The sequence below is a fragment of the Eurypyga helias genome, unplaced genomic scaffold (assembly GCF_000690775.1).
Source record: "Eurypyga helias isolate BGI_N326 unplaced genomic scaffold, ASM69077v1 scaffold16170, whole genome shotgun sequence".
Lineage (NCBI taxonomy): Eukaryota > Metazoa > Chordata > Aves > Eurypygiformes > Eurypygidae > Eurypyga > Eurypyga helias.
The window spans coordinates 12,664-27,102 of record NW_010226400.1 but is presented as its reverse complement, the minus strand read 5'-3'; the positions used below and the strand labels follow the sequence as shown (position 1 = coordinate 27,102).

The 14,439-nt window shown below is 38.4% G+C and overlaps 1 protein-coding gene across 3 annotated transcripts in view; it reads right to left on the bottom strand.

The window, feature by feature from the left end:
• TRAF3 (TNF receptor-associated factor 3) overlaps nucleotides 1–14,211 on the bottom strand; it is a 28,032-nt gene extending 13,821 nt beyond the window's left edge. Inside the window, exons 1-6 of one of the 3 annotated variants that reach the window (XM_010153034.1) lie at nucleotides 13,950–14,211; nucleotides 11,029–11,080; nucleotides 8,642–8,746; nucleotides 7,588–7,755; nucleotides 2,933–3,013; nucleotides 190–264 (exon numbers count right to left, since the gene is read on the bottom strand). In XM_010153034.1, the coding sequence (XP_010151336.1) occupies nucleotides 190–264; nucleotides 2,933–3,013; nucleotides 7,588–7,755; nucleotides 8,642–8,746; nucleotides 11,029–11,080; nucleotides 13,950–14,191 (723 nt within the window). In that variant the 5' untranslated portion in view covers nucleotides 14,192–14,211. The remainder of the gene's footprint in view (nucleotides 1–189; nucleotides 265–2,932; nucleotides 3,014–7,587; nucleotides 7,756–8,641; nucleotides 8,747–11,028; nucleotides 11,081–13,949) is intronic. The other 2 variants (XM_010153040.1, XM_010153048.1) reach the window with 2 other exon arrangements.
• Between the last annotated feature and the right edge of the window lie 228 nt (nucleotides 14,212–14,439).

Here is a 14,439-nt window from a genome sequence, read left to right as displayed (position 1 = left end):
GGAATGTGTGGGCTTTTTATATTGTTGATTTTTAAAATGCAAACCCAAACACCTGCTGCATAATCGCTTGGTGCAACTGGATGACTTTTTCTTAACCGACACTAAAGAAGTCCAGAACTTTCACGTCAAAGAGATAGGTTCTATTTGCAGACTTTCATCAATTGGGAAGTATAATTGTTATATACTGACCTGAAAAGTGCAGCCATAACGCTTAAAACTACAGGTACTTGGGGCATTAATACATTCTGACAAATGTGCATTCAACTGCAATAGGAAAAAAATGTGAGTTTTGGCAAAAGACGTTTGCACGATTAATGCTCAAACACAAAGGGCACAGGTTATCAGGTTTGTATTGTGTGCCATTCGCAGAACATACAGTACACGTGTGTATATTTTCTCCAGTCTGACCTAAAGTGCAAATACTATATATACACATATGTAAACCACACGCACATGCCAATACAGTATACAGTGTGATACATTTAATATACAGTGAAACTTCTGCTAAAGACTATTTCAATAGGCAACCCAATTTAAAAAAAGCAAACAAAAAGAACACACTCTACAATTATTTATGTGATTTCATTTGACTTGAGTGAATGACTAATCTTTTCTCAATAATTCATCTTTTTTAACTGGTGTTCTCCGCAAGTCTTAAGAGCAGTTTCACTGTAGCAAAGTACATTTTTTTTTTCTAATCCTAATTTCATGATGAACCAAATTTTCAAAACATAACATGCAATTCTCCGTGCCTAAGTTTAATGGTTAAATCACACAAAAAGGACTAAACAAGTACTGCATGAAACAGACAGAGTTTAGAATAGGTACAGTTAGGTAACTTTAAAAAAAAAAAAATGCAGTACACAGGATTAAAACTGATTAGTAAAATGCCTGCATTTTTCACAGATTGAGTTTTATTCCAATATCTTGGATTATTATGAGCACAGACCACTTTTCATTTAAAAATAAAACAATTCAGACAAGCATATACATAGACAGCAGCCATTGCAGCACAGTGGGCAGCAGCTGGATGCAACAGCTGCCTAAAAGTTGGAGCAGAGAGCCATTTTTGGAAAGGCTAGTGCAACAAACACTCCTCAAAACCAGGATCTGCAGTTTGTATTTCCCACAAAGCAGAGAGGAGCTAGAGTCTAGCTCCTCAGCTGGCATCACTCTTCTGGGTTTCAAAATCCCATTTGAAATTCCCACACCATAAGCCTCACATGACTCTGTTCATCCACCTCCGGGGACAGAAGTGGTGAGCCAATTCTGCTTTGAACGTGTCACTCTGGAACAGACTGGATGGTCTTTAAAATCTGGTACCAAGATGCAAGCGGTCACTCCTCTCTGATATACAACCTATTACGTTCTAAACACTATGTGTAGAAATCCACAGTATAGTTTCAAAAGACACGTGGTTCAGATAAAAAAATGACCAAATAAGAAGGAGACATGTGGTATAATAGGTTTTACAAAAATGCCACGTTTTCAACTTCTCAAAACTAGAACTCTGCCAAAGAGTTATGAATTAAACATGACAAATTGCCTTTTATTCTCCAAAAAGATATCCACTACAGAATTTTCTCAAACTGTTAAGCAGGCATTTTCCCATTTTCTGCGTTAGTCATTGTCCCTAGCCATGCAGCTAAGTAATATATACATTTTCACAGTATCAGAAAAAAATTAAGCAACACACAGCAACAGATGATGCAGGGCAAGATGACTGTTAAAATTTCTGATCCTACCAATGGTTTCAGAACCCAATTCTACTGTCTGTGTAACGACCCAGGCTTTAACGGGTCAATTCTTATTCGCATTCAGATATACCTCCTCTCAAAGCAACTGCTGAAGTCGAGATTTAAGAATATGCCCAAGTGCTCCAGAACCAGCATGTAAACTCAGAAGTAAGCACTAATAGAATTGGCTCAGTATACACTTTTTTCTCTTCGTATGTATGGAATATCTATCATATTTTGTATTTCATTATCTTGGGGGGGGAAAAACTACCCCTGTGCTTGGCAGGTGCCTTATGTGCCTTGTTCACTATCACATGATTAATAATTTCTAAGTGTGACTGAAAAATAGTACGAATCCAACTCAAAGTATCAGTGAAAAGAGAAAAGCTTATCCTCAGATCAGAAACTTAACTTCTCTTAAGTGAGGCTTACAGAGTGCTGAGACTTAAATAAGCTCTTCCCCATCACTGATAAGTTCTATTTTTAGGTTAAAATAACACACATCAACTTTGACAGATGCTACTTATATCTTTTAATGTACAAGAACATGAACCTGTTCAAACAAGACAAGTTTCAATTTTTTTTTTTTAATCTGGTCTATATGTTACTGCAGCTTTTATACATTAAGAGAAACTTGTACGTGTTGTTGCACCTGCTGTTGGAATGTACGTTACCCTGTATCTTACAGTAATTCGTTAAGTGTCAGTTAATATTTCTTCCCAAATTTAACAGATTTCATCATAATTTAAGTTTTTCCACAGAAAGATTCTACACATTTATATGATTTTTCTAGTTTTTACTCACTAAAATTTAATTGTCTCTTTCTGTTTTAATATAAGCTAACTACCCTAGGATGCTGCTCAACTGTGCTCAACACATGCTTCAGATGGGGGAAGGGAAGGGGGAGAGCCAGTAAAAATGAAAGCAGAAAGACATGCGTTAATCTTGGGCAAGCCAAGTGTAATAAAGAAACAAAACTAATAAGTTATTTCTTTAATAAGTTATTTCTTTTTAAATAGTTTTTCAAGAAATCATTAAGAATATTTGAGTGTTATCACACTTAACTGTGTGGTAGAAAAAGCTTTTCTTTAGATCTCACATTTTAATAAGGAAATGGCTTCTGGCAAAATTCTTGCGAGATCTTACTAAAAAAAATTACTCAATTTTTCAGCACAACACTGGGCATGACTTCTTACCTCACTCCTCATGAGTGTTTTAACACTACATTTATGAGGACATGAAACCATGACACACGGGCAGTCTGTATCTTCATGTTTCTACAGAGGAAAAAGCAAAACAAACCACAAATCAACTCTTACTCTGAAATTATAGAGAGGACTTACCTGCAAAGGAAAGCATCCTACAGTAGAAAAAGAAAACACACAAGATTTTTTTTTTCAGTGTTTATCCTAACTGTGCGAAGTTACAGAATTGCAACTGTTCAAACATGAGTTTATGCTTTCAGTAGATGTGTTGATACTCAAAAGCAAAAATAAGGACTTCCTTGTGTTTTCCCATGCAGAGCAAATCTATTTGCTTCCCATTTTATTGTTGTTACTTAGAACAGTGAAACATTAAAGTCAAGTTTTCTCCCCCAAGAATTACTCACAAAAATGGGCATCTTTAGGAGCCATCAGAACTACTGCAGATGTGCTTTTTAATAAGGGCATACTGTGCATGGAAAAGGTCTTCAGAAATATACATTATGCATTCTTAGAGCATCTCTCTTTCCTATACGTGGATATTCCCCTTCCAATTCGTTTCTATTTTTGATTCCAAACCATCTGATACTGTCTCACTGTTATATACCCAAAGATCAAAGAGATGTTGAAATTTTATCATGATGGAATTTTGATCTGAAGCTAGATGATGACACAGATACTTCATTATAGCTGTCAAACCATATCACCATAGGGAGGGAAGCAAATCAAGCCCAAGCTAATTGAATTTAGATTTCTTCTCAGTTTTTCTCAACAAAATCAAAAATCAGGAAAAAAAAAAAGAATTTAATTTCATGTCAAAGTGACATGTTCCATTCAACCTGAAAATACCAGAAATCAAACAGTTTGTTAAGAGAAGCAAAGGAAACAAAGGTCTAGATTTATAAGCCTGTTAGAAAAAGAACACATAGCATGCCTTTTTTGCCCAGTAATGATGTCTATTTTTTGAAACAAAACCAAGACTTAAAGGAGACCCAGGCTCAGGGATGTGAACGGCCTTGGTTCAGGACTGTCATAAATTCACAAATACTTGGAAAAGCATACCTCGCTTTCAAAAGCAGAGCGCCAGGTACGCTGTCCTGACGCAAGTCTACCCTGCCATCCTTCCCACTCGCGCTAGCTCACCTGGTGTAGTACACTCTGCCAGCCACAGCAACAGAAAGCATGGTGTTCCTTAGCCAGAGAGCTGGGACAGCCTCCCAAAATGCAGGGGTGAGGAGCTACCCTCAAGTCCTTCCCCACCAGGACACGGATACCCAACCAGGAGCGATGCTAACGGACTGAACACATCTCTCCCCAGAGGATCCTCTGCCAGGGTGACTGTGGCAACGGCCCATAGGACCATTTCTGCTCAGACTCAAGAACCAGACCCAGGCCCCCCTCATTCCGAACACATCTGTAAATCGGGCTAAAGAGAGACATCACTACCACGCAGCTTTGAGAGCCTACTGCCCTACAAACTTCTTTAATGGTTTATCAACCACAAAACTCAAAAAATAATACTCCCTTCTAACATTCATTCCCTAATTTTAACTCACTCTCTTCTCTAACCTATCCAAACTATTTCGCAAAGGCTATGCCACCGACTCCCGGTTCATCATAAAAAGGCAACATCCAACTTTTCCACCCTCTCTCCAGTTCTCCTCCTCACTCCACATCCCAGCGCCCACCCACTGACACCAAGGGGAGACTTTCCAATGACTTCAGGAGACGTTGGCCTAATCCCATTCCAGCGGCGGAATCCTCTTCCCACCGATCAGCTAAATTCATGCAGTCGAGCACACAAAACCAAACACCAAATGCAGCGTAAGACATGGGTGACACCACACGCAGGGCCGCTGGCACAAGTGAGCGGCAGGCAGTACGTTAATATGGCTGTGCCCATTGGGCATCGAGCAGCAACAAGGGGGCAAGAGGACAATGTCCTGTGCCTTCCCCAGGGGTATTTCAGACTGCTGAGTCTGAAATACTAGACGCCAGAGTCCAGATGCCTTGGCAGGGTCCGCCTGGGACAGCTTTCTTGTGGCCAGGGTGGCAGTGAAGAGCCAGGGCACTAAGCAACACTGTCATTCCAGATGTGTGTCATACTACTACAGCCCAAGTATCAGTTTTATAGGAAAAACACTTCCACGAAGTTTTGTGAATTATCCACAGAAAAATACAATAATTCAGAAGCGTTTCAGGCTACCAATATCCATTTTAACAATGCCACATCTTCATTTGCTACAAGTTACAAGATGGAAAAGGTAGCTTTGTGACCAAAGACATCCCCAGCTTTTTAGATGGTTTAAACAAAAGAAAAGAAATAAAGAAGTTCAGTGACCTAGTGACAGTGCAGGCAAGACCAAGGCAATCTAAATAAAACCGTACCAACACTGCTCGTTAAAGAGCCTGCCTCCAACAACGGGGATTTCCTACCCCATGGGTCATGGGATTCTATGAAGACATGAACCATACGTACTCCGGTAAAGTTATTTTTGTTTCCATTTGCATACCCTTTTTCTCGGTACGCTCCCTCTATCTCCGTTTTCAGTTCAAGTCACTGTGGCCTGCTTCAGCCATGATTACATTAGAGAAAGTTTTGGGCTACAGAAGCTAGTGATGAACTCAAGCTCTGGGTGACAAAACTCCAAGGAGAAGTCAAAAGGAGCTTTACATTCATACATACAGTCTCATTAAGCTTCTGATTCTCATTACTTAAGTACAATGAGGTAACATTTTATCAGGCCACAAAAAATAAAGCCATCTGCATTTCTATAAACACTGAACTTTTAAAAATCTAGGGAGAAAAAAAAAAATTAAAATAGCAGCCAATCTTCTAACTGTGGAGCTTTCTGCACCCTTAAAGCAGCATGGAAGCAAAACTATCTCTTTTTTTTTCTATGTACTGAAACATATAAGCCAATGATAATTTGAGAACATGTAACACTCCTTGGAAATGTTCTGATTTACAAATGCAGATTTGTTTAGTACTTTTAAAGGCAGGTGAAAAGGAGTACCAACTTTAATGCAATCAAAACAGTGACATCTCAACATAAAACAACATTTTAACAAATCTCTTTGGCCCTCTGGATAAGCCAATTCTATTACCTTTTACAGTAACTCCGAGTTTCACCACTTAAGATATTGGAGAACAGTTACTTTATTTACAAACATGCTTTTTCTGTACTTCAGAGCAACAGGCGATTCTTGTTCCCAGCAAGTATGTCTCAAATAGGTTTTGCTGTCAATTAGAAATCTGATAGACTAAAACTTGTCTCAGCTTCTGAGTATCCTGAAAGCTACCACTAGTTCAAGGATCTCATACGTGTTAAATCCATAAACATGTGATGAGAAAGAGAGTTCTTAGAACACAGTTTTAGTTTAAGTTCTTCAAAACATAAGGATAATTTCAGACTCTCAAAAATTTAACTATACGGTCCTTTTAAAAGAAACTGCCTACAAGGAATCTTGCTTAGATATGGAAACCCAGTTTGTATAACAAGACATATTTAATACTCACTGATCTGGCTGGTAAGACACCACACATTTCTTAATATCACTCTTTGCCTCCCATCAAATCCCAGCCTAAAGAAAATTCTGAGAGAACAGCATCCACAATCTAACTAAACACAGTTTCACCTCCGTATCAGAATGTTCAAGAAGAAATACACAGAGAAAATTAAAGTTTACACTGTATTTTCACATCTCAGTCACCTTATGCCAGGTAACGCACAATTACTGAAGAACCAGCACCTGCAAGCACACACTCAAATAACTGAAAGCCAGATCTAAATCAGAACTTGGTGAGATTCTACGTAAGCGATGATGAAAAGCATTTGTTCTTTGTAAGACTACACCTGACAAACAATACACAAGAACACAAATGAAAATGGAGTTCTCATCACTCCTGCTATGCTAAGAAGGTCTGAAATCCAAAACTGTCAAACTGTGGAAACCATGTAAAAAGAATTAAAAATGTTAAAATTACATCAGGAGAGATTCAGCATAATACAGTTCAAGGCACAAACACAAACACCGTCAAGTTACAACTCTACCTGTAAAGTAAGCATGACTTTCCGAACCCCTACTCTACACTTCTAACTCACAACGCGCTGCTGCTGCTCAGACAAGCTACTCGCATGCCAGGAACAGCAGTAGCTCTGCCTAGGCCCCTCATGTACACTATTTGCAAGGCACAGTTTCTTTTCACATCGTTTCCTCCTTTTCTCTGCTAACAGATCACAAGAAGGCTGAGATAGGACGATGCTATTTCTCCAGGTAATTGCTATGCTTCTGCTTTTCCTGCACAACATTTAATTGTTATGAAGGTAGTTAACTACATTGTATCAACTGAAGCAAAACAAAAAAGCATAGCAAAAATTACTTTTGTATCAATATTATGCAGTGGGTCTCTTTTTTTTTAATGCAGTACCTGAACATCAGGAAAAAAGAAAATGTTTCCCAGTTAATGCAGTAGCTGGTGTTTTCACAGAAAAATAACCCCATGTTTTGAAAGTCAGCCTATTTTCTTTTTTGACTTACTAATTCTGGCTGAGAGGCCCTACTGGCAGCTACATGCAAACACAAGAAGTTATTATTCCACATTAATACATGGAATCTTGTTCAATATACACAAGAAAATACCATACCTGCAACATAATCATTGGGACCTGGCTTTTACAGTATTTACAGGTTGTCTCCCGGTATTTACAGGTCTTCTCTACATGGTCTGGCAAATCTTTTCGCAGTATTTTTTCTTTGCAGTCGGCACGAGGACATGAGAGTTCTTCAAACTGACAATCAGTTTTCAAATGCATCTGAAAGATCAAAAAAACCCCAAAATAGTCAACCCAACTAAGTTTTCTCCATGTCTTCTATCCTTTGAAGACATCCCACATTAAGTAACTTCAGAACCCATGTAAGCAAGGTTATTTTGTGCACTATACTGTGCAAAGAGCAAACACTAACCAAATCTACTCAGGAATACATTTCTGACTTTACACTCCCTTACCTAGACAGCAGATTCCACTGTGTTATAGATGTACAAAGCTACTTTTATACCAAAAGCATTCTAACACAGCCCAAAATTCCACACTGGCTATCTAAACAAAAGGTAAGCATTCTTTTTCAAGGTATATTATTCCACACAAACAACTTAAAGCAGCATCTGTGTTTAAGTACCTGAGCTCGCTCATTCAAAGCGAGTACCTACACATCTCTCTGCAGACTGCTGTGTAGCCATACCTTCCCACTGTTCAATTATTGGATTACTGCTATGTGATTTTGTACAAGTCGGGAGAAGCCAAAGGCTTAACTCCACACACAAATGACCACTTACAGAGAGGATTAAGACTGGTAAATAATAATAAAAACATACCATAACAATTCAAGTTTTTTTATATTTGTAAAGCACACATCTAGACTTTTTTCCTATTTTAGTTCTCCCTCCAATTCTCATTTTTCTTCATGCACTTACACTTCCCAAGCTTTAGTGCCACACAATCACATGACTTTTTTACTACACTTCCTTATAGCTCATCGAAAAAGCTGAGTTTCAAAACAGTTTCACTCTATTCTGACATTTATAAATCACAACTGCTAGCATGCTTCAAGTCAAGAGAAATGGACTGGGGTTTTAATTTACAAGATTTCTTCTCATTCTTTAACTCAAAAGGAAGCTTATGACTATGTTAGCTTACGTACCAGTAGTTGACCCAAAGACAGTTGTTCTTTACAGCCCTTGTTTTCATTTCTGCAGTATATTTGAAGGGCAAGTAGTTCTCTCCTGCAACAATTATCTTTAAATACCTAAAAAAAAAAAAACCCCAAACCACGTCATTTTAGAAATTTAAAACCACTCAAGAATATGCACATTCAAATAAAGTAGAAGTCATGGAATTTGTCTACTGCAGCGTCACTGAATTCTAGCTTTATCTGCCAGAAATAAAATCCTACCATTCAACTTTTCTTGAATGTGCACATCACTGAAATACTTCCACTACGACATTATGAGGCAGCCCAGTGAAAGAGAATATTTGGACAGATGCTCTACTACCATTTCATTTTTACTAGAAATACAATAAAGGGAAAGGTACAAGGAAAGACTAAATATTTTGCTATTTGCTTACCAACAATAGGACTGCCTAAGTTAGATCTCTCTATGCTGTTTGGGAAGGTAATGTGTCAGCCATGATACCGTAAGACAAAACAACAAGAGCCAACGCAGAGTGGTTCAGAGGAAGGATTTAATGGAAGACAGTCCCCCAGTGACAAGACTGGCTAGTTGGGACACCTACTTGCACTTCAGTGTAACGCAATTAAGGACATTTTCTAAGGTCTTAGACTGGAGGAGGTTTATTATTTCACAGATAATCAGGCTTTAGCCATCTCTCTCTATTCTAATGTTTCTAAGCCTTTCCAGCAATTTTTGTGTCTAACAGAACTGCAAAAAGGTAGAAATAAGCAATCTTAGGGTTTGGATTTTTCACCTTTCATGGGTGACAGCCCACAAAAGCATAACCGCACGCTCAAGTCACCCCACTGCCAAGGGCAGGAACCAGGGATGAGGACTGAAGACCATTACTACTATTTTGAAGTCCAAAACAAAGGGATAAAAACTTCTAGCTACTTTGCAATTGCTTTCAGGACCATTAAGAAATACCAAAGGACCAAGCCCACCCTAGGACTACTTCTCTGACAGAGTTCTGTGAGACAGCGCACACTGCAAGGTGACTGTAATTGTGGAATAGTTCTGCCTGCTAACCTTTAACAACAGCTACAAAGAATCTTGATCAGATTTGTCCACAGCCATCATGAATCCAGCCCCAGTACCAGTGAAGAAGAAAACGCCGCAACCATCCTCATCCAATCTCATCGGACACAGGTCACTGATCTCTGTTTACTTTTCAGATGCCTATGTGAAGTCTAATGATTCAACAAATCTCATTTAAATAATCAACTGCCAGTACTTCTTTGGCAAACTAATTCACAGGAGTACTAGGCAGTTTTGTTGGCTGAAGTTAAATGTAAGAAGATTATTTTTAAGCAGTTTTTTCAAGACTGCCTTAAAAGCTATTCAGTGATTCTGGACATCAGCATTCTATGGAAAGAGAGAGGTTTCCAGTTTCATGAAAAGTCGTCTAAAATGTACTTAATATACACTGCCCTTCTCCTCCTCCTGTTTGAGATGTTTGAAGTTTCATAACAAATGTACATATTTCTGTATATTGGGAGCCAGAAAGTCAGAGTGAGAATGACAAATGAAGTAGGCATCATAATTATTGGTCTGAGCTCCTGGAGAGCCCATTTGTGTCAAAACTGGATTACTCTGACACTGTTCAGAGAACTATTTTGTGTTAAGATAAGGAGAGATTAATGTATTCACTAACCCTTTCATGAAAATGGTTACTATTACAAGTATTTATTTAGGCAGAAAAGACTACTAACACAAAGAATTTACTGAACACTTCAGAAAAATCTCATGTAAAAACTGGATAAGCCATGTATTAAGTCAAAAAGAATTTGCTCTATCCTCAACCTTTCAAAGGCAACACAAAGTTTTGCTGTGAAATATAGCAAAGAGGTTATCAGTCAAATAACTTACCCATATAACAAGAATCTGTTTCTATTACAGTTACTGTAACTCCACACTGTCCTGGTTCCAGTGTGGTTCACAGAACACCACAGTGTAAAACAGATCAATGAAACAGCACGCTGGTCTAGAGCCAAATGAGGAGTCAGGTTTGCTTAGACCTGTCACATCTCTGCATCTACAGGAGATACAATATTTCTTACCATCCTCCCAGCTGATGGGAAGACAACTGCAATGTGCTGCTGCAGCTTCCAACTATGAAAACAAGATGTGACACTTGGCTAGACCATTAGGGTTGGAGCTGACATGTTTTCTGCTGTGTGGTTGACAGTAAAAATGAGCTGGTTTTCTATATAAAATGCATGGTTTAGGTTTTATAACAAAATTGTCTTCCTCAGGTAGCTTATTAGGCTTATGAAATAATTCCCCAAAGCAGTAACACATATTATGTATGCCACACAATTAAATACTCTTGAATAAGAAACAGTTTTAGCAGTACCTTATCTTTTGCTATGCTTTCTTGACACGCTGTACATTTTGGACTAGAAGAACTAGAGGGAAAAGAAAACAGAAAAACTATTTTAACCCATCTGATTTTTTAGTAGTACAAAAAAAAATTCAATTTATGAGGCACTTTGAGGTATGATTATTCAATACATTTTAAAAAGCATTAAAAGTGGATACAGTTCATTATGAGATAACATTTAAAAAAAAAAAAAGAACATTGAGTTTTCAATGGACTGTATCTGGCATTCCCAAGGAAATAGGACCACCACAATGCCTCCAGCCAACTGAACAGTCATTTTATTCAAGGCAGCAAAATTCATTCCCTATTTTACAGTATCTGCAACAGGCAAAATACTGTCTCTCCAACTATCCAGTCCTTTTTCAAACAACACCTAATTAAACTTTACTTTCTCTGACAGTCAATTATACAGCCTTTTAAAGTAAAAAAGTATTTATGTCCACCTCCTTCAAGCCTGTTCTGGTTTCAGCAGCTCTTACAGATCCTTGCAGGGCACTTTGTGGATAGAAACTGGAGTGTAGGAAACGTGTTCCTACAGCCGTTTCTGGTTCTGACCTGCTAGGTGTTGTAGTGTAAATCCCTTCATTCCTTTTAGCCTCTTTTTTTCCCCCATGTAAAATGGGGACAGTCACACTGATGTCCTTTGTAAAGCACCGGGATCTATGGATGAAAAGCACTAGGTAAAAGCTAGGTAAATTCTTTTGTAAAGCTGACAGGCTACATAAGCTGCAGCTGCCAGCAGCAGTGCAAATCAGTGTAAAAGACTGAGTAAGTTCAATTATGTCATATAATCAGCATGGTTATTTCAAATCATCTCACTGGCTTCTGCTCCTTGAACTAACCATTCTACATCTCATCATGTTTCTGAGCATCTTAACTACCCTGCAGATTCAATATGCGTAATATTTTTCTTAAGTAAAAAAAAAAGGAGGGGGGGGAGGAACTAATCTACTGGAGGGCATATAGTGTTTAATACAATGTCATGCTCTCCTTGCTTTTACTGAATTCACTCAAGCATCCCAATCGCTCTTTTAAACTACTGCTGCATACTAAGCAGACATCTTTACTGCGTTATCTACACTGACTCCCAACGCTTCGTCCTCAAATAACCCTGGAACAGAACCTACTAGCATGTAATCAGTGTGTGTATGCAGCAGTATATCAACACTGACTGAAAAAAATCTCATGCCAAATACAAAAACAACGTAAAATGATTTTGCTTCCAGTTTTATGGCACATTTTATTTCTCAAAAAAAAAAAAAACTGTACATTTCATTTTAATATAGTATTTGTTTGCAACAGGCACTTAAATACAGTGAAATAATGAATAATGAGCAGTGTGATAGACGGTCTTGACCATGTGTCCTTTTCAGTAACAGTTGGAAAGTCAGGAAGTTAAAATTACACATATTCTAGCTGCACTGTAACACGCACACATGTGCGTATATCGCAGCAGGGAAGGAAAAAAGCCCAGATTCCAGCCATGCCAGAATTGTTACTGTTTGGACTGTTAAGGATCTGCTCTGTCCGTCTGCACGCATCCAAGCATGGCAGGTGTTTGCTCTTCTGCAGTCACTGTTATTAACCACGTAAGAGCCTTCCAAAAACATATATTCAGAAAGAAATAACTGCATTTCTTAAATACAAACTACACCTCGCCTGAGAACGTGTATTGAAAGAAAAGCTGGTGGGGTTTTTTGTTGTTGTTTTAAATTTGATGTGCTACAGCACAAAACCCTCAGGAGTGGATTAGTGAGCTACAGACCCATGTATTTGCCAAGTACAGATATTACTCTGTCTCATTATAAAGAGTAAAAGTAATAATCCTCAAAATCTCTTTTGCCATGCTGCATGTAGCCTTGATTTCTATCTACCTGAGATTACAGTATTTCCAAGTGAAATATAAACTAACACCTGGAGAGAGGATGGTCACAAAAAGTAAAGAGAAGATCACCAAGACCTTCCAAAGTCAAAACCTTTGTTAGTAGTCCAGAGTGCATCACCCAGTGAGCTCAAATCTCTTCTATACCTCTGCTTTCCCAGTAATAAATGGAAGTATTGACTGCTTGTTTACCCCAGGAGAGTAAAAACTTGCAGAACAGTGTCCAAACATTAGAACAAGTTTTGAAATCACACTGCTGAATATGAGCAGTAGAAATGCATCAAAATGGAGAGGCAAAGAAACATACTTCCACTGATGCAGACACTTCTTAAAAGCTAGATACTGCTTGAATGATCACACTTTTATTCTTACCTAGACTGGGAAAGATCGCATCTCTCAGGATTCATTTTATGTCTGTAACATTCACCCACCCACTTCACACTCTGGCCCAAACATCTCAGTAACAGAGAAGCCAGCCTTCCTAATGCTACTGGAATCCACAAAACAAAGCCCCAGGACATACAGCTAGAAGGGTTATGGGGAAAGGATGCTCCACAAGCAGTTACATTTATCCAGGAGTCCCACCGCTCAACTGTAAGGCTGGGCCCACAGCCTAGGTTAGGTACTATCACTCTAAGGAGCCTCTACAGGCTCATTTCCTCGCACAACCATGATTAACTGAGTGTATTTTACACCAAAATCATCTTGTTAGCAGTCATGTGAAATAGCTACTCAGCCCAGACAATGAAATTCTTGCTTAACTTCTCTTCATGGGATTAAACTACTTTAATAACCATTTCAACAATAGTGATGGAAAGCTTAGTTGTCTCATCCTGACCCAGAATAGAACACAAATGTTTGCACCAGTGTATCGATAACAAATAATCAAGGCTGCTTCAAGCCAGGGCATTAGTTTAAGGTGTTCCTAAACCTACAACGGTGTTCACACTACTTTCAGAAGTTCAGAAGATTTACAGGTATCCGAATGTTCTATTCCAACAAAACAACGTACCTTAGCAAGGCATTCATGCAGGTCTCACAGAATCTGTGTCCACATTCAGTCTGTTTAGGGTTGCATAAGATGAGATGACATTTTTCACATTTATACTTATCTTCCACAGCATTTACAAATTTCTCTTTGTAGCCACCTTGCTCTGGAACATAAATTGATGCTGAAGGACTGCGATCAGGATTGGCCCTTTGTTGTACCATTTCTACAGATAAAGGGGGCTCTGTCTTCTTACTGGTGTCCATGCTCTAAGATAGTTTCTGTGGAGCAAAAACGAGAAAGCTTCTGAGAAATTAACACTTGGTTTTCCATTTAAATAAAACAAATAAAGCATCTCGGGGACTACATAAAAACAGACAGCACTATGAACAGTTGCATGTCCATACATCATGGGAACACATACATAACAGCATACGTATGTTAACTGTAGTGTATCTGTAAAATACACTTTTTGAAGGCTGAAAAGGTCAAAAATTAAAACCTATTCCTGAAA